This window comes from Ranitomeya imitator, chromosome 8 (genome assembly GCF_032444005.1).
Source record: "Ranitomeya imitator isolate aRanImi1 chromosome 8, aRanImi1.pri, whole genome shotgun sequence".
In the NCBI taxonomy this organism is placed as follows: domain Eukaryota; kingdom Metazoa; phylum Chordata; class Amphibia; order Anura; family Dendrobatidae; genus Ranitomeya; species Ranitomeya imitator.
The window spans coordinates 191,257,363-191,285,205 of NC_091289.1; the positions used below are offsets into that span (position 1 = coordinate 191,257,363).

Consider the following 27,843-nt stretch of genomic DNA (forward strand, 5'->3'; position numbering starts at 1 on the left):
CGCCATCTTCTCTATTCACAACCAGAGCTGCATTCACAATTCTGCTTTTTTAATTCCTGATGTCACATCTAACAGCAATGTCCTGCTGGTTCAGTGTCTATGCAGAGCATTTTCAGCTGGATTCTCCCACACAGTAATGCATTGTGGAATCTGCGCTGAACTCTTCAACCAGTTTGGAGCAAGATATGTAAACAATGGTCTATATATATATACCGTATATACTCGAGTATAAGCCGACCCGAGTATAAGCCGACCCCCCTAATTTTGCCACAAAAAACTGGGAAAACTTATTGACTCGAGTATAAGCCTAGGGTGGAAATGCAGCATTTACCGGTGAATTTCAAAAATAAAAATAGATCATTATTTCCCCATAGCTGTGCCATACAGTGCTCTGCACCGTTCATATTTCCCCATAGGTGTGAACCATATAGTGCTCTGCACCGTTCACTGTGCCCCATAGCTGTGCTGTGCCATATACGGTGCCCTGCACCGTTCACTGTGCCCCATAGCTGTGCCATATACGGTGCTCTGCACCGTTCATTGTGCCCCATAGATGTGCCATATACGGTGCTCTGCACCGTTCATTGTGCCCCATTGCTGTGCCATATACGGTGCTCTGCACCGTTCACTGTGCCCCATAGCTGTGCCATATACGGTGCTCTGCACCGTTCATTGTGCCCCATAGATGTGCCATATACGGTGCTCTGCACCGTTCATTGTGCCCCCTAGCTGTGCCTTATATGGTGCTCTGCACCGTTCATTGTGCCCCCTAGCTGTGCCATATACGGTGCTCTGCACCGTTCACTGTGCCCCATAGATGTTCCACATAAATTTGTGCTGCCGCTGCTACTGCCGCAATAAAGAAAAAAAACCACATACTCACCTCCCTTGATTGCAGCTCCCGGCGTCTCGTTCCGGCGCCTCCATCTTCCCGGCGTCTCTGCTCTGACTGATCAGGCAGAGGGCGCCGCGCACACTGTATGTGTCATCGCGCCCTCTGCCTGAACAGTCAGAGCGCAGACGCCGGGAAGATGGAGGCGCCGGCCGGGAAGATGGAGCGGCGCCCGGCGGCTGGAACGAGGACAGGTGAATATGCTATACTCACCTAGTCCTGGCGATCCTCGCGCTGTCCCCTCCTGTCTTCGGTGCCGCAGCTTCTTTCTCTATCAGCGGTCACCGGCACCGCTGATTAGAGAAATGAATAAGCGGCTCCGCCCCTATGGGAGGTGGAGCCGCTTATTCATTTCTGTAATGAGCGGTCCCACGTGACCGCTGAAGAGGGGAAGAAGCTGCAGCACAGAAGCCCGTGGGACGGCAGGGACAGCGCGAGGATCGCTGGGACTAGGTAAGTATACCTCAGCGCCCTCAGCCCCTCACCCGCCGACCCCACCGCTACCGTGACTCGAGTATAAGCCGAGGGGGGCACTTTCAGCCCAAAAATTTGGGCTGAAAATCTCGGCTTATACTCGAGTATATACGGTATATATACATATACATACATATATATATATATATATATATAAATAATGCAAACAGCATGTACAAAAGTAGAGGATTACTTTACATTAAACATAAAGGGCCGATTAAAAAAAAGTCACCATAAATAATTCTTAAATAATACATTTAATATTTTGGCTGATATTTGTGGAAAGACCACAGGACAGATACAACATGACCCCAAAAAGGCTCCATATTGTGTATGATGCCCCCTAGTGGGTGAGTTATACAACTTGCCTTGTTTGTCGCTCTACTGCTGAAAATATTTATAGGACTTGAAGAGGTTGTTCATTATTAGAAAAACTTGGCCGCTTTGTCAGAAATAGTGCCACGTCTGGCCATAGATTGCATCTACTCCATTAAAATAGATTGGGTTGATATGCAATACCCCCTGGATATGTGAGGCGCTGTTTCTTAGAAGAGCACAGCTATATCTTCCTAACCCCTTTACCATCCCATTTTTGGGTCAATTGTTGCACTGGATTATGGCTGTATTGGATACAAACAATATGAAGGTAAGAGATGGCAGTAAACCAGGTACTCCCCCATCGCTGTGTATGTGGTCACACCGTCATCCGAGTCCTGAGACGCTGCTCAGGTGGGAATACGACTGCGCAGATATTCCAGAACGGCCGCTGTTCCTTTGGATAATATAGCAGCTCGGGGAGTTCGGAAAGGATTTCCTTCCAGATTCAGAGATCTGTGGACAAGAAAACATTATTATTAAGCCCATAAAGAAATGTCAGAAATAATACGACCCCTCTCTCAATTAGCCAGGGTGAAGCTGCTCCATAAATTAGCAGACATTTTGGAAAATCGCTTGCTCGGTCTACTGTTGAGCAATTGCAAGGCAAAGAACCTTGGCTATGACAGGGTGCCAGCAGGGGACTGCCAAGAATTAAAGGGATTGACAATATTGGTTACATAATTCTTCCTTCAACTCCACTTCTCACCTAAGACTTTCACAGTTTCCCAGCTCCGGAGGGATTTGCAGGAGGTCATTATTCTGGAGGTCCAGGGTGGAAAGTTTGGTAAGCTTGATTAGCTGGAGAGGATCGATGGATCCGATCTGATTGGTGCTGATGAGTATGGTCTCCAGGGTGGGGATCCGGTACAGAACATCAGGGAATGTTTTAAATCTAAAAAAAAAAAAAAAAATGAAAGAATAAAAATTAGAATATTTCACAATTTTACTACTGTATGCTTTACTTGTAAGTACAATTTAGATACAAATGTTTCTTACATTATACCCTGCATGAGAGTGCACACAGCAGTATAACAGGCTCAATAGGAAGTCTATGGGCAAGTATGCCGCTGTATGCAAACTCGACCGTGAACAGGAGCTTGCTCCAATTGCTGCAGTCGGTCCGTGTGGTAAATTGCTCATGTACACTGGCACATAAACTATTATTGGTCTATGTGCTCTCCGCAGAACAAAAGGATAGCACAACACCCAATAAGCCCTTACCCTGATAATCCAGAACACAATATCCTGGTATACAATTATATCCTGGTACTGGTCAGGTCCAATCTATTGCAGTAAAGGTCCCATCCGTCAGTAGAATACATAGCAGTGGCAAAACCGAGAAAAGATTTACTAACCTGTTAAAAGAAAGGATGATTGACTGCAACCGAATCAGCGCTTCCAGCTCATCAGGGAGACACACGAGAAGGTTATTCCTATATAAAAAATATATATAGAACTATCTAATATAAATACCGTATATAGACTCGGCAATACATGGATATCACACCGGGCACTGACCAATAAATTGTCCCCTTGCATTTTAGTGTCACCAGGTCATGTGCCGATCTAGACCATGGTAGCCTATACGGCAGCCAGCAAACACAGGTTAAAGGACATTAGAAAAAGGGTCTTCTTCCCCCTCGTCTACAGGCTGTGGTTGTCCCACTCTGGAAACCACCACAGCCCACGGACAAAGACGACTGTACAGAGCCGGAGAGCTCATCATGGCGTATAGCACATGGCAGCACTCGCCTCATGTCTATGTGTGTCAGCTTCTGCAGCATGCACAGATGGAGGGGGATTGTCGGGATTTTATTGAAGCCAAGGCTGACGTCGCACACGCTGTCTTTCAGTTCTACAATCCTGTAAATAAAACAAAAAAGTGAGACACAATCCGCGAACGCGGTCCCTTACGTTACTTCTCAGGTCTGAACTGCCTTTAGTAAGATCTAGGACGTGCCGTGAAAATTTTTCCAGATTTCACATTTTCCAATCCACAAAGGCAGCTGTACACGTAAAAGCTGAAAGAAGCCAAGAAAATGAGAGCCGACACCGGGATCATACTGAACCTCCACCAAAGAGGGGTCCGAGATCTGTAAACACCCTTTATTCTGAAAACCACTGGTCACAAATGATGGCATATTGCTAAGATCAGCCTCTGAGAAGCCCAGCCATACTGATAATAAAGGGGCAGCAGTTCTGCCCGGTGCACATTTTCTTTCCCACAGCGCCACTCCTGGTGATCAGGCTGTTCATGGTAACGCAGTGTTGCTGTGCAATGAAACTCATGATTATTGGTGGTCCCGATGGTTGGATCTACCATAATCATACTGGTCACTTTGGCGATATTATATGCTTTTATGTAAATGGAGAGAAGGTAACAGCGATTCTAGAGCAACAACTTACCAATACATTCACGGATCTGAATCTCTGCAGTGAGTTATGCCCACTATCATCTCACCGTTTTTGCCCCTGCACATCAGCGCTCTTACCACCCGAGGACTAAAGCCGCCCCCATGTCAAGTGCACTGTGCAAACTCCTCCTCAAAATAAATAAACCAGCTACAAGTGCAGCCGATAAACCATCCCTGCGAGGTAAAGACACCCGGGAGAAAACCTGGAATCTCTCTACACTAAGTGGGAAGGTTTTAAAATTCATGTCAAGGACTCTCGACGAGGCAGGCTCTCGACTCTGAAAGTGCTGGGAAATTATCCGTTGCTTCCCCCGGCGCTCGTAAAGATCTCAGAATATCATTTGGATTCTACTTCCCATATTTTACCAATTCTTACAATATCGCTGGCGTTCATAAACCTCATTCATCTATAAGAGGCCGGTGAGGGAAACTACAAGGATTTCCTGGAAAGATTCTGACACCTTACTGTAGTTCATCCATTTTACAACATTAGAATGATACATATATATTATATACACGCACGTCTCGCATGGAGCAGAGGTGCACATGATCGACCTACCCCCTGAAAATAGCGGAGAGCAGGACTTGGCTTTCTCCGGAAGCTTACTGACAATGAATGGAGCAGAGCTCGAGCACGTGCAACTTCGCTCCATTACAGGCGGGGCTGCAGAGCTCGATCTCAGCATTGCTAGGGGCTCCAGTGGTCGGACCCCCGGCGATCAACAAGTTATCCCCTATGAAATAGATAAGGGATAACTTGTTTCAGGAATACCTCTTTAAAATAATAAATAAATAATAAATGCACTTGCTCCCCTCTGTCATTCCTGGGAGCGTGGACAGCAGCTTCTATATGCCCTGTTTATGTAGTGGAGAGACGGGTTTATACGGAACATCATACATGCGTGGACAGCAGCTTCTATATGCCCTGTTTATGTAGTGGAGAGACGGGTTTATACGGAACATCATACATGCGTGGACAGCAGCTTCTATATGCCCTGTTTATGTAGTGGAGAGACGGGTTTATACAGAACATCATACATGCGTGGACAGCAGCTTCTATATGCCCTGTTTATGTAGTGGAGAGACGGGTTTATACGGAACATCATACATGCGTGGACGGCAGCTTCTATATGCCCTGTTTATGTAGTGGAGAGACGGGTTTATACGGAACATCATACATGCGTGGACGGCAGCTTCTATATGCCCTGTTTATGTAGTGGAGAGACGGGTTTATACGGAACATCATACATGCGTGGACAGCAGCTTCTATATGCCCTGTTTATGTAGTGGAGAGACGGGTTTATACGGAACATCATACATGCGTGGACAGCAGCTTCTATATGCCCTGTTTATGTAGTGGAGAGACGGGTTTATACGGAACATCATACATGCGTGGACAGCAGCTTCTATATGCCCTGTTTATGTAGTGGAGAGACGGGTTTATACGGAACATCATACATGCGTGGACAGCAGCTTCTATATGCCCTGTTTATGTAGTGGAGAGACGGGTTTATACGGAACATCATACATGCGTGGACAGCAGCTTCTATATGCCCTGTTTATGTAGTGGAGAGACGGGTTTATACGGAACATCATACATGCGTGGACAGCAGCTTCTATATGCCCTGTTTATGTAGTGGAGAGACGGGTTTATACGGAACATCATACATGCGTGGACAGCAGCTTCTATATGCCCTGTTTATGTAGTGGAGAGACGGGTTTATACAGAACATCATACATGCGTGGACAGCAGCTTCTATATGCCCTGTTTATGTAGTGGAGAGACAGGTTTATACGGAACATCATACATGCGTGGACAGCAGCTTCTATATGCCCTGTTTATGTAGTGGAGAGACGGGTTTATACGGAACATCATACATGCGTGGAAAGCAGCTTCTATATGCCCTGTTTATGTAGTGGAGAGACGGGTTTATACGGAACATCATACATGCGTGGACAGCAGCTTCTATATGCCCTGTTTATGTAGTGGAGAGACGGGTTTATACAGAACATCATACATGCGTGGACAGCAGCTTCTATATGCCCTGTTTATGTAGTGGAGAGACGGGTTTATACGGAACATCATACATGCGTGGACGGCAGCTTCTATATGCCCTGTTTATGTAGTGGAGAGACGGGTTTATACGGAACATCATACATGCGTGGACGGCAGCTTCTATATGCCCTGTTTATGTAGTGGAGAGACGGGTTTATACGGAACATCATACATGCGTGGACAGCAGCTTCTATATGCCCTGTTTATGTAGTGGAGAGACGGGTTTATACGGAACATCATACATGCGTGGACAGCAGCTTCTATATGCCCTGTTTATGTAGTGGAGAGACGGGTTTATACGGAACATCATACATGCGTGGACAGCAGCTTCTATATGCCCTGTTTATGTAGTGGAGAGACGGGTTTATACGGAACATCATACATGCGTGGACAGCAGCTTCTATATGCCCTGTTTATGTAGTGGAGAGACGGGTTTATACGGAACATCATACATGCGTGGACAGCAGCTTCTATATGCCCTGTTTATGTAGTGGAGAGACGGGTTTATACGGAACATCATACATGCGTGGACAGTAGCTTCTATATGCCCTGTTTATGTAGTGGAGAGACGGGTTTATACGGAACATCATACATGCGTGGACAGCAGCTTCTATATGCCCTGTTTATGTAGTGGAGAGACGGGTTTATACGGAACATCATACATGCGTGGACAGCAGCTTCTATATGCCCTGTTTATGTAGTGGAGAGAAGGATTTATACGGAACATCATACATGCGTGGACAGCAGCTTCTATATGCCCTGTTTATGTAGTGGAGAGACGGGTTTATACGGAACATCATACATGCGTGGACAGCAGCTTCTATATGCCCTGTTTATGTAGTGGAGAGACGGGTTTATACGGAACATCATACATGCGTGGACAGCAGCTTCTATATGCCCTGTGTTATGTAGTGGAGAGACGGGTTTATACGGAACATCATACATGCGTGGACAGCAGCATCTATATGCCCTGTTTATGTAGTGGAGAGACATGTTTATACGGAACATCATACATGCGTGGACAGAAGCTTCTATATGCCCTGTTTATGTAGTGGAGAGACGGGTTTATACGGAACATCATACATGCGTGGACAGAAGCTTCTATATGCCCTGTTTATGTAGTGGAGAGACGGGTTTATACGGAACATCATACATGCGTGGACAGCAGCTTCTATATGCCCTGTTTATGTAGTGGAGAGACGGGTTTATACGGAACATCATACATGCGTGGACAGCAGCATCTATATGCCCTGTTTATGTAGTGGAGAGACATGTTTATACGGAACATCATACATGCGTGGACAGCAGCTTCTATATGCCCTGTTTATGTAGTGGAGAGACGGGTTTATACGGAACATCATACATGCGTGGACAGCAGCTTCTATATGCCCTGTTTATGTAGTGGAGAGACGGGTTTATACGGAACATCATACATGCGTGGACAGCAGCTTCTATATGCCCTGTTTATGTAGTGGAGAGACGGGTTTATACGGAACATCATACATGCGTGGACAGCAGCTTCTATATGCCCTGTTTATGTAGTGGAGAGACATGTTTATACGGAACATCATACATGCGTGGACAGCAGCATCTATATGCCCTGTTTATGTAGTGGAGAGACTGGTTTATACGGAACATCATACATGCGTGGACAGCAGCTTCTATATGCCCTGTTTATGTAGTGGAGAGACTGGTTTATACGGAACATCATACATGCGTGGACAGCAGCTTCTATATGCCCTGTTTATGTAGTGGAGAGACGGGTTTATACGGAACATCATACATGCGTGGACAGCAGCTTCTATATGCCCTGTTTATGTAGTGGAGAGACGGGTTTATACGGAACATCATACATGCGTGGACAGCAGCTTCTATATGCCCTGTTTATGTAGTGGAGAGACGGGTTTATACGGAACATCATACATGCGTGGACAGCAGCATCTATATGCCCTGTTTATGTAGTGGAGAGACGGGTTTATACGGAACATCATACATGCGTGGACAGCAGCATCTATATGCCCTGTTTATGTAGTGGAGAGACGAGTTTATACGGAACATCATACATGCGTGGACAGCAGCATCTATATGCCCTGTTTATGTAGTGGAGAGACGGGTTTATACGGAACATCATACATGCGTGGACAGCAGCATCTATATGCCCTGTTTATGTAGTGGAGAGACGGGTTTATACGGAACATCATACATGCGTGGACAGCAGCATCTATATGCCCTGTTTATGTAGTGGAGAGACATGTTTATACGGAACATCATACATGCGTGGACAGCAGCTTCTATATGCCCTGTTTATGTAGTGGAGAGACGGGTTTATACGGAACATCATACATGCGTGGACAGCAGCATCTATATGCCCTGTTTATGTAGTGGAGAGACATGTTTATACGGAACATCATACATGCGTGGACAGCAGCTTCTATATGCCCTGTTTATGTAGTGGAGAGACGGGTTTATACGGAACATCATACATGCGTGGACAGCAGCTTCTATATGCCCTGTTTATGTAGTGGAGAGACGGGTTTATACGGAACATCATACATGCGTGGACAGCAGCTTCTATATGCCCTGTTTATGTAGTGGAGAGACGGGTTTATACGGAACATCATACATGCGTGGACAGCAGCTTCTATATGCCCTGTTTATGTAGTGGAGAGACGGGTTTATACGGAACATCATACATGCGTGGACAGCAGCTTCTATATGCCCTGTTTATGTAGTGGAGAGACGGGTTTATACGGAACATCATACATGCGTGGACAGCAGCTTCTATATGCCCTGTTTATGTAGTGGAGAGACGGGTTTATACGGAACATCATACATGCCATTTTACCTGGAAGGGACCTCAGTCAGCTGATTTTTGCTGAAGTTTACAATTGTGATGTGCGAACTCCCAATGGCGTTGAATACGGCATCAGGAATGAACGCAGCTTGCTTCTCACTGGAAGGAAAATAACGATCTGATTTTAGCCTCCATGTACCAGGGTCTGTCACAGCTTTTCTGCAATCTGTCCTGGGTCACACATAAAAGCTGACATATATGCAAAGATTGGAGACTGACCGCACTGAGGGCTCTAATGGACAAAACAGAACTTGATTTTCCATCAGTTTATCCATCTAACAGACATAGACTTTGCCTCTCTCTGTATCGCACAACATGATAATAGGAAGAACTACGAGGACAATCACATAATGATACACCATTTCCATATGTCCTATCATTAGGATGTTATACAGTGGGGTCTCCCATTTAGGACCTGTCTATTAGACAGTGCAGAGTCACCTGTCTCCACCTGTCTGGATATGCAAGTCTCCCGCTCACTTTGCAGCCCCAATGTCAGCTGTTAAAACCAAATTGTAATGGTCTGTCTAATGCCATTAGATCATGTTTAGTGCATCCATCAGAAGCAAAACCCAGGACGGATTTAAAAAAAATAAAAAATAAAAAAAATCCACTTTTGAATTCAAGGCACAGCCAAAACGAATCTCCCACTTGGGGATAAAACTTACCCATTATACAAATGCAATTATCCACATCCAATCAAAGTAATGGCTGATCGATCACAAATCCCTCTCCTGGACGGAGCGTATTGATTCCGTACAATGGACACTTAACCTAAAATATTATATTTATATTGCTGTTGCCATGCTCCATTTAGACCCAGAAACATTAGGAAACTAAAAGTCATTATCTGCATTCTGTATATTTATATGTGCCAGCACCTTGCATTAAGAAACAAATACATGGCCACGGAAGACTTGTGGTTCATCAGCTCCACGTCTTTCATGCTATTATAAATGTCACATTGGACGTCTCCCTGTGGGAAAAGATTGAGTCCTTTCTACTTAGGCTCTTAAATATTCAATTTTTCTGGTCTAAGAACACTCAGCCCCATCATACACCATCATACCGTGGAGGTGCGCTGAAGACAACAATTAGTGCTGGAGGGCACCACGGAAGTAGAGGGGGATACACCTGGGGCCTGTCAAAAGAGAGATAGGAAAATATACAGAGAAAAAGCTACAGACCATACACACAGGGATCACCATAATCAAATACTTTATTAGGTACAATAGACAGACAAAAAACACCTAAATAAAAACATTTAAAAGTCATAAAATGATATACGTAAGTAGTGTACCAAGATGCCCATAATAGAGCCGCAGCCCTCAAAGAAGTAACACGACCAACAAGCTTAGTGACAGAATGAATATGCGTGCATATCCTAGCGTACATAAAGATGAACATGATCAGCACACCAAACTATGATAAAAAAAAAACAATAAAACTCTATAGAACAATATAAAATGCAACTGGTCAAATAACGAAATGTTCCATTACATCAAATAAGACCACCATAGAAGCATAGTGCAACCGTCACGTGCAATCGTAGGAAAAATAATGCGACATAGTGACAGCAAGATAAAGTGCATTTGTAGACAAAAAACACAAATTAAGCATGAAGTGCCCAATGTCAAATAAATGGACATCTAATTTCCACCAGATTAAAAAAGGGAAAAATGCCCAAGATGCAAGAATACCTCACAGGATGAGAGTGGGCAAGGTGGTCTTACCTAAGAAGAGTCGCATACAGAGGGCTGGAGAAATGCCTGAAGCGTGTCACCACCTAAAGTGGCTTCGTCAGGGGCATCTTGGTATAGTACTTATGTCATATTATGACTTTTAAATGTTTTTATGTGGGTGTTTTCGTCTGTCTATTGTACCTAATAAAGTATTTGATTATTATTTAAGGTGATCCCTGTGTATATGGTCTTGTAGCTTTTTCTCTATGCATTTTACTATAACTGTGGAGGCGCCCGAGACAACGCTTCGACCTTATTAGTAAATCTGTCACCACTTATTAGAATAATTCCTAACGCTATGTCCCTCCCAAGCCTCCAGCCCACCCATTTTTGTTGGGGAAGGAGCAAGGGTTGGGTATCTTTAAGACCCCTTATGTCATGCAGATCCAACAGGTCAGTAAGTTATCGAAAAGTATAAAAACTTCCAGGAGCTCTGGCGGAGAGCCTGGCAGTCTGGGGTTCATTTTATCGACATTCAGGCCCCGCATTTCTCTTCACCCCTAACTGCCCTCTGTCCGATATAAGGGATTAGACTCTTTTCAGTACAAATTGCCTAAAATATAAAATATTATTACAAGAAGAAAAATATTCTACATTTATACAAATGAGGGAACTTATTTTTGTTTACCAAATCTGTTTTATATATTTTTATTTTTTTTTGTACATAAAAACTGTGAAAAAAAAATAAAAACTACAGCATTATTCTACCTGTACTCCAGAGTCTTCAATGTGGCGATGGCATGAGTATTCACAAGGGCATCGCTTGGCATCGTCATGGCCGTCTGTGCAGGAGCCTCTCCCGGCGCAGACTTTGGATCTGCAACACAAGCGAATGAGTTACCTTGGGCACAAATATCTTTAGTATGAGAACAAGAACATGGCAGCACTCACCGATCTTCTTAAGCAGGTATCTTTATTGATTAAAAATCTTCACGGCACGGGGGTGTCTGTATATGAGAATGCGGGAGCAGAACGACGGCCGTTTCGCGCCGGTCTGGAACCAGTTGAAGCGCCAGACCGGCGAGAAACGGCCGTCGTTCTGCTCCCGCATTCTCATGTACAGACACCCCCGTGCCGTGAAGATTTTTAATCAATAAAGATACCTGCTTAAGAAGATCGGTGAGTGCTGCCATGTTCTTGTTCTCATATCCATGATATCTGGCTTTCTGGATTGAAGCACCCGAGATCTGTGGATCAGCTGTGGCCGACAAGCCTGGAGCGGAGGCAGTCAGCTGCAGCGGTAGTGCGGTCAGCTGTGTTCTTTTAGTATACAAATATCTTTAGGCTCTGTGCACACGTTGTGGATTGGGCTGCAGAATTTTCTGCACAAAATTTGCATCTCCTGGCATAAACCTCAGGTGCGGATTTTATGTGGATTTTAATGCGGAATTGATGCGGACTTTCTGCGGTTTTTACCACTGCAAATTTCTATAATGGAAGGGTGCAGAAACGCTGCAGATCCGCACAAAAGAAGTGACATGCACTCCTTTTAAATCCGCAGCGTTTCCGCACAGCTTTTTTTTCCCCTATTGATTTACATTGTACTGTAAATCACAGTGCGGATCTGCAGCGTTTCTGCGCGGAAAAATCCGCTGCGGATCCGCACCAATTCCGCATCGTGTGCACATGGCCTAAATCAGTTTTTGGAGTCTTCAACAACAGTATGTGTGCTTCACACCTCAACAACTTGCGATTTATATATTACATACACGTCACAGGTAAAGGACGGGTGTACGGAGCCAACTCAGGAGCCGGATCTGCTCTACACGCAGAGGGTGCTGGCTGTTTTATACAGCTGGCTCCAACGTCTAACCTGTCTCCGAATGCTGATGATTAATCACCTGAAGGGTTTTTTAATCTTCTGTCTTCAGGAGCGCAGTTTCCAGCCTCCTGGTCTTCAGAGGGATGGTGCACTCCTGTTGATTGACACTTAAGACCTGCGGCTGCATGGCCGCGCTGCTTGTCCTTACTGTGCGCCAGGATCCAATGACCCGGGCAGCACCGGTAGGCTCCGAAGCCAAGAACCTAAAAGTGGCATCTACTCCTTATCTAGAAAACTGGATACTCCTAGACTGCAGAGGTGGTTGGTAACCTAAGCAACGAACCATAAATTGCAGTGATAAAAAAATCCCTCAGTTTTTGAAGATGATTTTTTTAAGGAGATGTAAATGGTAAAGTTGCTTGTTTTTACAAGCATTTTTGCAATTTTACCTTACTTAGATTGCCACTTTAAATCCACGACAGAACTTAAATATCACGAGAATCATACTGCCCGATCATTATTACCACAAGATGACTGCCACGAAAATAGAACCGAAAAAATAAAAGGTGAAACGGTCATTTATTTTTTTTACCACTTCGTGACACTCGGATTTTTTGCCTTACAATGTATGGTAAAGTGAATGGTGACCAATAAAACAAAACTTGCAAAAAAAAAAAAGTTTTCAGACGGATTTTGAAGAAAGAAAAGTGGAAAAAACGAAAATTAGTAGTTAAGAAGTGATTACGCTTTCTACATCTTAGCGTTGCCGAAACTTTCCACCTTTGTTTAACAATGAATGAACTTTACTCTGAAGACTTTAATACCCACATGCTATATGTGGGTCGACCTTTAACACCTTGATAGCTCACAGGATCGCTTTATAGTTTCTGATCACACGTTCTTGTCAACATGCACAATCAGGTCACATCATGAAACTCAGCAAGCAAATGAGGAAAAAACAAATACAAAATAAAATAATAATTTCACTTCCCAACCTGCTAGAGAATAGGATTACCTGGGACTGGCATTCTGCCTCTCAAATACTTCAGTAGTTCCTGGGTACCTTTCTAAAATTTGGAAATGGCACAAAATAGTTAAAATTAGATTATTAGTCTCCCAGAATATCACCAATACTTGTAGAATAGGGAAGTCTTGTTCTAGAGGTTTTTGATATAATGAATAATATTATGAATAAATTTGTATCTCTAAAAAACAAACCGGATATATTAAGAAAATCAAACCAACTGCAGCTCAGAAGATCAGGCAGCAGCGGTGCGTCTGATCTCTGCAGATGGAAACCGCCCATCCATAACGCCTAAGAAGTAATAAAACCCTTATGTATGACATTATATACAGCTCCAGGAAGATTGCACCCAAAATGTACAGTCTGCAGTGTTACTTACACTCAGCAGGTCCCTCCTGATGCCCCTCAGGGGATTGCCCTCCAGCTGAAGGGATTTTAAATTTGGCAAATTTGCGAGAGAACTAGGCAGACTAAGGAAAAAAACAGCGACAAGAGCAAATAGGTCACATCTGAAACCACCCCACAGAAGAAACAGCACTAACGTTTTAGGCAGATGTGAGAAAAATGCTGCAAAGTACGTAAGAAGCTTCCAAAATTAGAATTGTTAATAGTTTATTAATTAACAATTCACAGTGAATGATCAAAAGACAACATAAATTCCATGAATATTTGGTGATTGCCTGTTGCCTCCATCATCAGTATCTGCTGATCATCAATCTCCTCCATCATCAGTATATGGTGACCACCCGTCTCCTCCATCATCAGTATATGGTGACCGCCCGCAGCCTTCATCACTTCTAGTTACTTATACACAGGTTATGCAGGATCTCCGCAGGAGGTTGCGCCAAACATCTTGGAGACCTGACCCCAGATCTTCTGTGTAAGAGGCTTTTGCGGATCCTTCTGTCTCTTCATGTGATCCCAGACAGACTGGATGATGTGAGATCAGGGGCTGGATCATCACTCCCAGGACTCCTGGTTATTAATGACATTGGCTGGATGTTTGGGGTTGTCGTGGGGCTGTAGAATAAATTTGGAGGATCAGATGCCTCGTGATATTACATGATGGATAAGTATCTGCTGGCATTTCTCAGCATTGAAGACACCATTAATCCTGACCAAATCCCCAACTCCATTTCCTAAAATGCAGCCACAAACTCGCCGGACCCTCCACCCGCTTCACTGCTCCTGCCGCCTCTTTACTGACTCGCTCTCCAGTGAACACAATTCTACTACAGCAAAATATTTTACATTTTGCTCCTTGGTCCAGAGCACCTGCTGCTATTTTTCTGCACCTCGTTCCTATGTTTTCGTCTGTAGTTGAGTCACGTGTCCTGGTTTCCATGTAGAAAGTTGATTTTTGGTTGCAGTTCCTCCATGAAAATGTCATCTGGCCACAGAACCATCTTTAGTCCCGGAACGGATGATCCAGCCCCACAGAGCCCTGATCTCATCATCCCATCTGTCTGGGATCACATAAAGAGAGAAGAATGAGTACAAGCCTCATACACAGGAGATCTGGGGTCAGGTATCCAGATACTGATGGGATTTATTTATTTATTATTATACATTTTTATAGCGCCATTTATTCCATGGCGCTTTACATGTGAATACGGGGCAAACATGTACATACATTAAACAGGAGCATAAAACAAGGCACACAGGTACATACAGTTGTGGCCAAAAGTATTGACACCCCTGCAATTCTGTCAGATAATACTCAGTTTCTTCCTGAAAATGATTGCAAACACAAATTCTTTGGTATTATTATCTTCATTTGTCTTAAATGAAAAAACACAAAAGAGAATAAAGCAAAACATTGATCATTTCACACAAAACTCCAAAAATGGGCCAGACAAAAGTATTGGCACCCTCAGCCTAATACTTGGTTGCACAACCTTTAGCCAAAATAACTGCGACCAACCCCTTCCGGTAACCATCAATGAGTTTCTTACAATGCTCTGCTGGAATTTTAGACCATTCTTCTTTGGCAAACTGCTCCAGGTCCCTGATATTTGAAGGCTGCCTTCTCCAAACTGCCATTTTTAGATCTCTCCACAGGTGTTCTATGGGGTTCAGGTCTGGACTCATTGCTGGCCACCTTAGAAGTCTCCAGTGCTTTCTCTCAAACCATTTTCTAGTGCTTTTTGAAGTGTGTTTTGGGTCATTGTCCTGCTGGAAGACTCATGACCTCTGAGGGAGACCCAGCTTTCTCACACTGGGCCCTACATTATGCTGCAAAATTTGTTGGTAGTCTTCAGACTTCATAATGCCATGCACACGGTCAAGGAGTCCAGTGCCAGAGGCAGCAAAGCAACCCCAAAACATCAGGGAACCTCCGCCATGTTTGACTGTAGGGACCGTGTTCTTTTCTTTGAATGCCTCTTTTTTTCTCCTGTAAACTCTATGTTGATGCCTTTGCCCAAAAAGCTCTACTTTTGTCTCATCTGACCAGAGAACATTCTTCCAAAACGTTTTAGGCTTTTTCAGGTAAGTTTTGGCAAACTCCAGCCTGGCTTTTTTATGTCTCGGGGTAAGAAGTGGGGTCTTCATGGGTCTCCTACCATACAGTCCCTTTTCATTCAGACGCCGACGGATAGTACGGGTTGACACTGTTGTACCCTCGGACTGCAGGGCAGCTTGAACTTGTTTGGATGTTAGTCGAGGTTCTTTATCCAACATCTGCACAATCTTGCGTTGAAATCTCTTGTCAATTTTTCTTTTCCGTCCACATCTAGGGAGGTTAGCCACAGTGCCATGGGCTGTAAACTTCTTGATGACACTGCGCACGGTAGACGCAGGAACATTCAGGTCTTTGGAGATGGACTTGTAGCCTTGAGATTGCTCAGGCTTCCTCACAATTTGGTTTCTCAAGTCCTCAGACAGTTCTTTGGTCTTCTTTCTTTTCTCCATACTCAATGTGGTTCACAAGGACACAGGACAGAGGTTGAGTCAACTTTAATCCATGTCAACTGGCTGCAAGTGTGATTTAGTTATTGCCAACACCTGTTAGGGTATGTTTCCACTTTCAGGAAACGCTGCGTTTTTGACGCTGCGTTTTTCAACAGCGTCAAAAACGCAGCATCCAGATGTTACAGCATAGTGGAGGGGGTTTCATGAAATCCCGTCTCCACTATGCATTAAAAGACGCATGCGGCAGACCCACGGAAACGGACATGCGGCGCGTCTTAAGAACGCAGCATGTCCTTACATTGCAGAAAAAAATGCAAGGACAGCGCAGTTGACCTGCCAGTGACCTCAAGTGCAGATTTGGTCAGGATTTTACCTGCATAAAATCCTGACCAAATCCTGATGCAATCCTAAACGTGGAGACATACCCTTAGGTGCCACAGGTAAGTTACAGGTGCTGCTAATTACACTAATTAGAGAAGCATCACATGATTTTTCGAACAGTGCCAATACTTTTGTCCACCCCCTTTTTTATGTTTGGTGTGGAATTATATCCAATGTAGCTTTAGGACAATTCTTTTTGTGTTTTTTCATTTAAGACAAATTAAATGAAGATAATAATAACAAATAATTTGTGTTTGCGATCATTTTCAGGAAGAAACTAAGTATTATCTGACAGAACTGGAGGGGTGTCAATACTTTTGGCCACAACTGTAAGGAGGGAGGACCCTGCCCGCGAGGGCTCACAGCCTGCAGGGATTTACATTTCTCTTTTGTTCATTCACTTTGAATTTTGTTAATTGATAAAAATAAACTATTAAACACATCTATTTGCGAGAGTTTCTCACTCTGTAGCATTTTTTACTACATCTGTCTGCATATACAGCAGCGTGCAAAATGTTCAATGAGATGCAAAAAAAAACAACTTATACAAACAATGAAATAAAACCCACTAATAAGTAACAGGATAAATGTTTTTAATATATTCAGCAGCTGTGCCTACCTATGAGTAGCTCAAAGTGATATGTTTCATGTCTTAGTTTTGATTTTTTTTTTTTTAATTAAAACGTACCGTTCAATAAATCTAAGGAGCTTCATTGGTGTTTTTATTAATTTTTCCAATTTCTGACCATTTCTCTAAGTTGCAAAACCATCTTTTTTTTTTTATTTAGAATCGCTTTGCTATATAAGCTCTTCTAAAGGGGAGCAGGACCACTCTAATGATGCCTCTCCCCACTACAAATGTCTTCATGTAGTCGCTCTTACTTGTGTTCTTGTCTCAGTCGTAAATTCTCCTGATTCGGTGCCCACCCCTCCCCAGTTCACAGATATACAACACGTAGTAAAGCTGCGGTCACGTCTCTCACCTGCCCAGGTCATTATTGGATAAGTCCAGCCGCTCCAGTCCTTTCAGTAAAGCGATTTCATCGGGTAAGCTCTTCAGTTTATTATCCCGCAGCTCCAATATGCTGAGACAGCTCAGGTGAGACAAGTGCTGGGGGTCCAACGTATGGACCTGATTGTGACCGACATGTAGCTCCTGAAGGGTTAATGTGGCGTGGATCAGATCATCATTTAATAAGAATTAGTAAAATGTCCCACAATGGCCTACAAGTCTCATCCATTAAGCGGTGTGAACACAACTTCTGACTTTGCACAGGACGGGCGATCACTGGGGTCCACTGGGGACTTCAGAGACCATGAGAACAGATCTCACTTCCGAGGAGGATGCGCATGTACAGGGCTGCCTAATCAAGGTCTACGGCACTGACGGGGATATTAGAGTACAGCGCTCGGCTGTCGCTATTCAAAATCAGACTTTCAATGCAGCAGCGTCTTCCAATTACTGCGCCATTAGAGGAGAGGACACAACCCCTCAGGATTGGTGCAACCCCACTTAATCAAGCACATCTCACCCACTGTGAGGAAAGGTCATACACGGTCATTCTATAAAGAGTGCGCACGCATCACTTCCAGCAGCGCACACACAGACATCACCTCCAGCAGCGCGCGCACATCCATCCCCTTCAGCAGCGCACACACAGACACACATCACCTCCAGCAGCGTGCACACATCCATCCCCTTCAGCAGCGCACACACCCATCCACTTCAGCAGCGTGCACACACACACCCCCTCCAGCAGCACACACACAGACATCCCCTTCAGGAGCACGCGCACACCCATCCCCTTCAGCAGCGCACGCACACCCATCCCCTTCAGCAGCGCGCGCACACCCTTCCCCTTCAGCAGCGCGCGCACACCCTTCCCCTTCAGTAGCGCACGCACACACGCATGCATGCACACACACACACCCACCCATCACCTTCGGCAGCGCACACACACCCATCCCCTTCGGCAGCGCGCACACACACATCCCCTTCAGGAGCACGCGCACACCCATCCCCTTCAGCAGCGCACACACAGACATCCCCTTCAGGAGCACGCGCACACCCATCCCCTTCAGCAGCGCGCGCACACCCTTCCCCTTCAGTAGCGCACGCACACACGCATGCATGCACACACACACACCCACCCATCACCTTCGGCAGCGCACACACACCCAGCCCCTTCGGCAGCGCGCACACACACATCCCCTTCGGCAGCGCACGCACGCACGCGCGCGCACACACACACACACACACATCCCCTTCAGCAGCACGCACACACACATCCCCTTCAGCAGCACGCACACACACATCCCCTTCAGGAGCACGCGCACACCCATCCCCTTCAGCAGCGCACACACAGACATCCCCTTCAGGAGCACGCGCACACCCATCCCCTTCAGCAGCGCACGCACACCCATCCCCTTCAGGAGCACGCGCACACCCATCCCCTTCAGCAGCGTGCACACACCCATCCACTTCAGCAGCGCACACACACACATCCCCTCCAGCAGCGCACACACAGACATCCCCTTCAGGAGCACGCGCACACCCATCCCCTTCAGCAGCGCACGCACACCCATCCCCTTCAGCAGCGCGCGCACACCCTTCCCCTTCAGCAGCGCGCGCACACCCTTCCCCTTCAGTAGCGCACGCACACACGCATGCATGCACACACACACACCCACCCATCACCTTCGGCAGCGCACACACACCCAGCCCCTTCGGCAGCGCGCACACACACATCCCCTTCGGCAGCGCACGCACGCACGCGCGCGCACACACACACACACACACATCCCCTTCAGCAGCACGCACACACACATCCCCTTCAGCAGCACGCACACACACATCCCCTTCAGCAGCACGCACACACACATCCCCTTCAGCAGCACGCACACACACATCCCCTTCAGCAGCACGCACACACACATCCCCTTCAGCAGCACGCACACACACATCCCCTTCAGCAGCACGCACACACACATCCCCTTCAGCAGCACGCACACACACATCCCCTTCAGCAGCACGCACACACACACATCCCCTTCAGCAGCACGCACACACACATCCGCTTCAGCAGCACGCACACACATCCCCTTCAGTAGCACGCACACACACATCCCCTTCAGCAGCACGCACACACACATCCCCTTCAGCAGCATGCACACACACACACACATCCCCTTCAGCAGCACGCACACACACATCCCCTTCAGCAGCACGCACACACACATCCCTTTCAGCAGCACGCACACATCCCCTTCAGCAGCACGCACACACACATCCCCTTCAGCAGCACGCACACACATCCCCTTCAGTAGCACGCACACACACATCCCCTTCAGCAGCATGCACACACACACACACATCCCCTTCAGCAGCACGCACACACAACCTTCAGTAGCGCGCACACACAACCTTCAGTAGCGCGCACACACAACCTTCAGTAGCGCGCACACACAACCTTCCGTAGTGCGCACACACAACCTTCAGTAGCGCGCACACACAACCTTCAGTAGCGCGCACACACAACCTTCCGTAGTGCGCACACACAACCTTCAGTAGCGCGCACACACAACCTTCAGTAGCGCGCACACACAACCTTCAGTAGGGCGCACACACAACCTTCAGTAGCGCGCACACACAACCTTCAGTAGCGCGCACACACAACCTTCAGTAGCGCGCACACACAACCTTCAGTAGGGCGCACACACAACCTTCAGTAGCGCGCACACACAACCTTCAGTAGGGCGCACACACAACCTTCAGTAGCGCGCACACACAACCTTCAGTAGCGCGCACACACAACCTTCAGTAGCGCGCACACACAACCTTCAGTAGCGCGCACACACAACCTTCAGTAGCGCGCACACACAACCTTCAGTAGCGCGCACACACAACCTTCAGTAGCGCGCACACACAACCTTCAGTAGCGCGCACACACAACCTTCAGTAGCGCGCACACACAACCTTCAGTAGGGCGCACACACAACCTTCAGTAGCGCGCACACACAACCTTCAGTAGCGCGCACACACAACCTTCAGTAGCGCGCACACACAACCTTCAGTAGCGCGCACACACAACCTTCAGTAGTGCGCACACACAACCTTCAGTAGTGCGCACACATCACCTTCAGAAGCTTGCAGTTGGGAAGCTCGGGCAGAAACGTCAGCTTGTTCTGTCTTAGGTACAGCTGCTCCAGACAATCCATTCTCGATAATGATGTGGGGACGTCTTCCAGCAGGTTCGATGTACAATCTAGCTGTTTGAGGTCTGCAGGAATCAAAAATAACAGTAAATAACTTAAAGGCTCCAACACGCAGCGCCCCACACTAAAGACATGATTTAACACTAGGTTTATACAGGGATCTGTATCAGGTTAGCAAAACACATGACAAAATATACACCGAAATTAAAGGGTTACTCTCAAAATCATAAGTTACCCCCTATCCATACAATAGGGGATAACTCGCTGATCTCCAGTCCAACCGCTGGGACCCCGACTGATACGAGAATGTGGCCCTAGACCCCTCTGTTCCATTCACTGCCGCCTTTGGAAAAGCAGAGAACAGCGCTCCGCTAGTCTCATAGACAATGAATGGAGTGTAGATCAGGCACACACAACTCTGGCCCATTCTGCAGAGACTGATTCTCAGGATCTACATCCCCTTTTGTCAAGATCATAGAGGGTCCCAGCAATCAGCAAGTTATCCACCATCCTATGAAGAGAGGATAATTAATGGGTTATTCCTCAAACCGTAAGTTACCACGGTACAGAGTGTGAGCAAGCACGGCTTATATTACATCTTACTTTTCAAGGAGCTGATTTCAGCAGGAAGGGCTTTCAGCTTGTTGTTGGACAAGTTGAGCCGAGTGAGGTGGGTGAGACCTCCAAGACATCCCGAAATGTTCCGCAGACTATTATTGGAAAGATCCTGAAAATTGGACAACATTTTACCCATTATCACAGAAATCATATAGTAAAGCACCCAGTGAATGACTTTCAATGCTGTAAACCTGTCAAGAGATATGAGCCAGGCCAGAGCCCACATAATGCAAAGCTTGTTAAAGGGAACCCGTCAGCAGGATTGTACACAGTAACCTACAGTGTCAGGTCAGCGCCGGTATACTGATTAAACTGATACCTTGGTTGATGAATTCTGTCTTGTGGTTGTTGTTTAATCTTTATTTTCAGTTATGAGTTAATGATATGGTTGTGCAGCAGCAACTATCGGATCACTGATAGATTTTTTTTTTTTTTTGAATATCAGGATAACCTGAAACATACTAATTCTATACACAGTACACATGCGATTATGCTGCAGCGCAGGTGCCACGGCCACCGCCTGTCTGCAGAAGGGTTGTTTTCCCCCCAATATGTATATGTAATATTTATTATGTAGACTAGAGGGCAGGTCAGTGATGGATCGGTGACCTGACAGAAGCCATGCAGATGAATACCTAATCAGAGCACAACATGAAGACCCCCCAAAGACCACCCATAGGCCGCCTCGGAGCACAAAATCTCAAAACTGAAAAGATTAAACAACCACAAGACGGATTTCATCACCAGGTATCATCGTAATCAGTATAACGGCGCCGACCAGACACTGTCTGTAGGTTAATCAGCACAATCCTGCTGACAGGTTCCCTTTAAAGGGCTGGACCTTAAAGGGGTTGTCACGTTTCAGAAAATCTTTGTCCCCAGCTTAGGGGCAGAGGCTTGGGGCAAACCTGGTGAAGGTGAGTAAACAGAAGTTTGTTATTTTGTACTGCAGCCAATGGCTAAAATTTTCTGAAAGGCATCAACCCTGTTAACTCAGGCTAGTTTCACATTAGCGTTTTGAGGAGCTGCGGACTTCCTCCGTGAAGCCCCGCCCTCGGCCACCCCTCCGCCGCTAGCTCCGCCTACTTCTGCAGGCAGCCTGCGTACCTATCTTTAACATTAGGTACGCAGGTCGTGCCGTTGTATGCGGAGGCTTCCACATGCGTCGTTTTGACGATGCGGAGAAAAAAAAATTGCTACAAGCTGCGTCCTACGCTGGTCGCCGCATCATCAAAACGACGCATGCAGAAGCATCCGCATATAGCGGCACGACCTGCGTACCTAATGTTAAAGATAGGTACGCAGGCCGCATGCAGAAGTAGGCGGAACTAGCGGCGGAGGTGCGGCCGAGGGCTTCACGGAGGAAGTCCGTAGCTCCTCAAAACGCTAATGTGAAACCGGCCTTATAGGGTAGCAACATCCAATAGTTGGCATAACATTTGGAAACATGGCAGGCAGACAGGACGTTTTTAATCCCTTAAAACCGTAACTTTCTTTTATTTCTGTCTACAAAACCACCACTGTAGGTCCTTTTCCTTATTCGCAGCATGGAGCGGCCGACCTCCATGCTACAGACTGCTTACATCTATAGGATACATAAGTCAATCCCTTCCTAGCCTCCCTTATATAATGTGCCTTGTGATTACATCCTGCAGGACAGGTTCCTGTACTGAATCCGGGAGCCCCCGGAAGCAGAGCAGATCCATAGCACCGCTAATGCATAGAGAATGGTGGCCGGGCAAAGCTCCTAACATGAAGAATCTGCATCATAATTGTGTTTCTATATAATAGAAGGTAACTTTAATGTCCTACAACCTCATTAATGGAGAAAGCATACCAGTTCCTCCAGATCAGCCAGCCGTCCCAGTGCATCCGGCATTTCCTCCAACTGGTTGTGCTGGAGCAGGAGGCTCTTGAGATGCTGCAGCTGTGCCATCTCTTGGGGCAGCGACTTCAGTTTATTATGGCTGGTTAAAATACAAGAAATCAGTAAGAAAAATATATGATGAGCAGATATATGATCAATTGACGTCCGTCACCACATGTACCTGACATTCAGCTTCTGCAGGTTCACCAGCTCTCCGACGGCCCGAGGAAGCTCCGATAAGAGGTTGTCATGAACCTGTGAAAACAGCGGAGAGTTAACACTCGACCTATCTGTAGTGTTACTGCAACCTGCACCGCTCAGGGAACACAATTACAATGAAATTCATATAATACCTTCAAAACATCGAATGTCAATGTGGACAGAAAACTAAGGCTGGTTTCACATTTGCGTTTTTGGGCAAAAAAAAAAGCATGCGTTTTTTTCCTATACTTAACATTAAAAACGCATGCGTTTTGACGACGCATGAGTTTTTTCTCTGCATGCGTTGTGTTGCAGAAATGGAACATGTAGTAATTTCTAGCAGCGTTTTTTTGCCGCAAAAAAAATGTATTGATGTCCATGGAAACGCATGCGTTTTTAAGCACATGCGTTTGCATGCGTTTTTATAGAAAAACACAAGTATACACACTGATAAGCCACCCCTCAACCCTAACCCTAAGGGTTAGGATCTCTAGGGTTAGAGTTTGTGTTAGGGTTAGGATCCCTAGGGATAGGGTTAGAGTTTGGGTTAGTATCCCTAGGGTTAGGGTTAGGATCCCAAGGGTTAGGGTTAGAGTTTGGGTTAAGATCCCTAGGGTTACTAGGGATCCTATCCCTAGCTATTTCTGTTTAAAGTGGGTTTTCTAGTTGATTTTGATGATTGGCAGCTGTCACACACTTCTCATCATGCATTTCAAAAACGCAAACGCTGGAAAAAACGCATGTAAACGCGTCAAAACGCCGCGTTTGTGTTAAAACATGCAAAAACGCTAGCATCTAAAAAAACGCAGCGTTTAAATGCGTTTTTTCACCAAATGCGTTTGCGTTTAAAACGCTGCGTTTTTAAACCCAAATGTGAAACCAGCCTAAAAAAGCAGTAAGAAAAAAAAGTACCAAAATTAAAAATAGCGTCATGAAAGGGATTACTGTGAATCCATCACTGATTTACCCCTGCTGTCCTGACTGCATATATGAATTTGTGCTTTATATCTCTGTTCTCCCAGGTGACCCGCACTTACCAGCCCTCGCCATACACCATCACATGGACCCGAGTCGGGTCAGGATTATACATAACACATGGTAGATGGAGGGGGATCCTAGAAAAGATTTTACAGTATATTTTGCCTCTGATCCCATTCACTTCTATGATAAATCATACGCACATCGAGCACCACGAGGGCAGGAAGAAGCTGGAGATCATCGGGCAGCGACGGCAGCTTATTGGAGGAGAGGAACAGTTTCACCAGATCTGTCTGTTCCCACCAGCGGTCGGATGCACTGAACTGGACGTTGGTGTGAGCCTCCTCCGGGGTGTCCAAATTAATTCTCCAGACGCTCAGTGGAACTAGGAGAGAAAAGCAGATTCAGTGCGAAAACGGTGTCAGAGATTCGTCAAATCCTTCCTGAAACCAACAGAGTGGCAATGAAAATATTCCGGGCTTTTTTATTTTTTTAACGATGACACCCTGAAGACACCCGTGTGCGGTGTTTTGCTTTTTTTACGAGCTGATTGAAGTTGTGAGGTTGAATCATGACTGATCAAAACTAAACAGGTGGAAATGCGGGGGACACACGGAGGAGACTCAGCACGTCAGGGGGACACGCACAGGAGACTCAGCACGTCAGGCGGACACGCGAGTAGCCTCAGCAAGTCAGCACGCATTTCCACCTGATGTGCTGAGGCTACTCGTGTGCCCGCCTCACGTACGGAGTCTCCTCCGTGTGTCCCCCGCATTTCCACCTGACGTAATGAGACACGCGGAGGAGACTCAGCACGTCAGGCGGACACGCGGATGACACGCACAGGAGACTCAGCACGTCAGGCGGACACGCACAGGGGACTCAGCACGTCAGGCGGACACGCACAGGGGACTCAGCACGTCAGGCGGACACGCACAGGGGACTCAGCACGTCAGGCGGACACGCACAGGGGACTCAGCACGTCAGGCGGACACGCACAGGGGACTCAGCACGTCAGGCGGACACGCACAGGGGACTCAGCACGTCAGGCGGACACGCACAGGGGACTCAGCACGTCAGGGGGACACGCACAGGAGACTCAGCACGTCAGGCGGACACGCGAGTAGCCTCAGCAAGTCAGCACGCATTTCCACCTGATGTGCTGAGGCTACTCGTGTGCCCGCCTCACGTACGGAGTCTCCTCCGTGTGTCCCCCGCATTTCCACCTGACGTAATGAGACACGCAGAGGAGACTCAGCACGTCAGGTGGAAATGCTTAGGACACGCACAGGAGACTCAGCACGTCAGGCGGACACGCGAGTAGCCTCAGCAAGTCAGCACGCATTTCCACCTGATGTGCTGAGGCTACTCGTGTGTCCGCCTCACGTACGGAGTCTCCTCCGTGTGTCCCCCGCATTTCCACCTGACGTAATGAGACACGCGGAGGAGACTCAGCACGTCAGGCGGACACGCGGATGACACGCACAGGAGACTCAGCACGTCAGGCGGACACGCACAGGAGACTCAGCACGTCAGGCGGACACGCGAGTAGCCTCAGCAAGTCAGCACGCATTTCCACCTGATGTGCTGAGGCTACTCGTGTGTCCGCCTCACGTACGGAGTCTCCTCCGTGTGTCCCCCGCATTTCCACCTGACGTAATGAGACACGCGGAGGAGACTCAGCACGTCAGGCGGACACGCGGATGACACGCACAGGGGACTCAGCACGTCAGGGGGACACGCACAGGAGACTCAGCACGTCAGGCGGACACGCGAGTAGCCTCAGCAAGTCAGCACGCATTTCCACCTGATGTGCTGAGGCTACTCGTGTGCCCGCCTCACGTACGGAGTCTCCTCCGTGTGTCCCCCGCATTTCCACCTGACGTAATGAGACACGCAGAGGAGACTCAGCACGTCAGGTGGAAATGCTTAGGACACGCACAGGAGACTCAGCACGTCAGGCGGACACGCGAGTAGCCTCAGCAAGTCAGCACGCATTTCCACCTGATGTGCTGAGGCTACTCGTGTGTCCGCCTCACGTACGGAGTCTCCTCCGTGTGTCCCCCGCATTTCCACCTGACGTAATGAGACACGCGGAGGAGACTCAGCACGTCAGGCGGACACGCGGATGACACGCACAGGAGACTCAGCACGTCAGGCGGACACGCACAGGGGACTCAGCACGTCAGGCGGACACGCACAGGGGACTCAGCACGTCAGGCGGACACGCACAGGGGACTCAGCACGTCAGGCGGACACGCACAGGGGACTCAGCACGTCAGGCGGACACGCACAGGGGACTCAGCACGTCAGGCGGACACGCACAGGGGACTCAGCACGTCAGGCGGACACGGCCAAGACAGGAACTTAAAGACACAAATGACCCGTTTTCAATATGTCTGATCCCGGCCTTAGACTGGAGCCGTGCACAACTTATGATGTACGACCACCATGTTGCCCCCAATGATGGCAAATGTGGGGGCTCAAACGGCAGCTGGTTCATGTTCTGCCAACGGCCATGTCACCAGGTGACATCATGTGACTGACACCAAGCTGTGACTTCATGGGGGGCTCAATCCACCACCCCCCACCTCCTGCACCCACAGACCCTGTCTCCTGCCCTCACCCTCGCCCAGGCCTCTTCCTGACAGGTTCAGCTGCCCGCTCTTCCTCGCCGCCGCTATCAGCCCCTGAGGGACGGCCGGCTCCTTGTCTTTCTGGTCTCGGAAACCGGCTCGGGGATCCCCGGATATTCCGCCTCTCCTGAAGCGAGACATGACCGTAGGTAGCGCGCCCGACACTGCCGGGAGCAGGCGCTAGAGGGCCCCGGAGAGCGGCGAGGCTGATACGGCGGCTGCGTGAGGTGAAGACACGAGGTAAGTACCGTCATGTGACCGATCCGACCGGCCGCACACGGGGAGAGCGGGGAACCGAGAGGGACACAGTACAGCTGCGTCTACAGTCCGGAAACTACAAATCCCAGCATACCCTCACAGCCTGACTGTACCGGGGAATGCCGGGAGTTGTAGTCAGTACTGCTGCTGTCAGTGCTGTGGAAACACAAGAACTGGTCA

General features: G+C 47.2%; 1 protein-coding gene across 1 annotated transcript; it reads right to left on the minus strand.

The window, feature by feature from the left end:
* Positions 1–1,604: 1,604 nt before the first annotated feature.
* Positions 1,605–27,741, minus strand: LRRC40 (leucine rich repeat containing 40). The gene is made up of 15 exons (XM_069738265.1): positions 27,396–27,741; positions 24,973–25,154; positions 23,772–23,845; positions 23,561–23,690; positions 21,709–21,832; positions 21,028–21,170; positions 17,874–18,046; positions 13,976–14,066; positions 13,588–13,639; positions 11,519–11,627; positions 9,060–9,167; positions 3,497–3,607; positions 3,100–3,177; positions 2,451–2,636; positions 1,605–2,197 (listed from the first exon to the last, which is right to left on the minus strand). Exons 1-15 carry the CDS (start codon positions 27,544–27,546, stop codon positions 2,092–2,094), a joined length of 1,818 nt encoding a protein of 605 aa, XP_069594366.1. The 5' UTR covers positions 27,547–27,741; the 3' UTR covers positions 1,605–2,091.
* Positions 27,742–27,843: the final 102 nt, after the last annotated feature.

Bases quoted from the DNA above. Each gene is read 5' to 3' on its own strand.
- LRRC40 (XM_069738265.1), bottom strand. From the start codon at position 27,546: ATGTCTCGCTTCAGGAGAGGCGGAATATCCGGGGATCCCCGAGCCGGT. The intron at 25,155-27,395 runs GTGAGGGCAGGA...TTTCTCTCCTAG, and splicing joins AGGAAGAGGCCTGGGCGAGG to TTCCACTGAGCGTCTGGAGA. The intron at 18,047-21,027 runs GTGATGTGTGCG...TTAACCCTTCAG, and splicing joins CCAACTGCAAGCTTCTGAAG to GAGCTACATGTCGGTCACAA.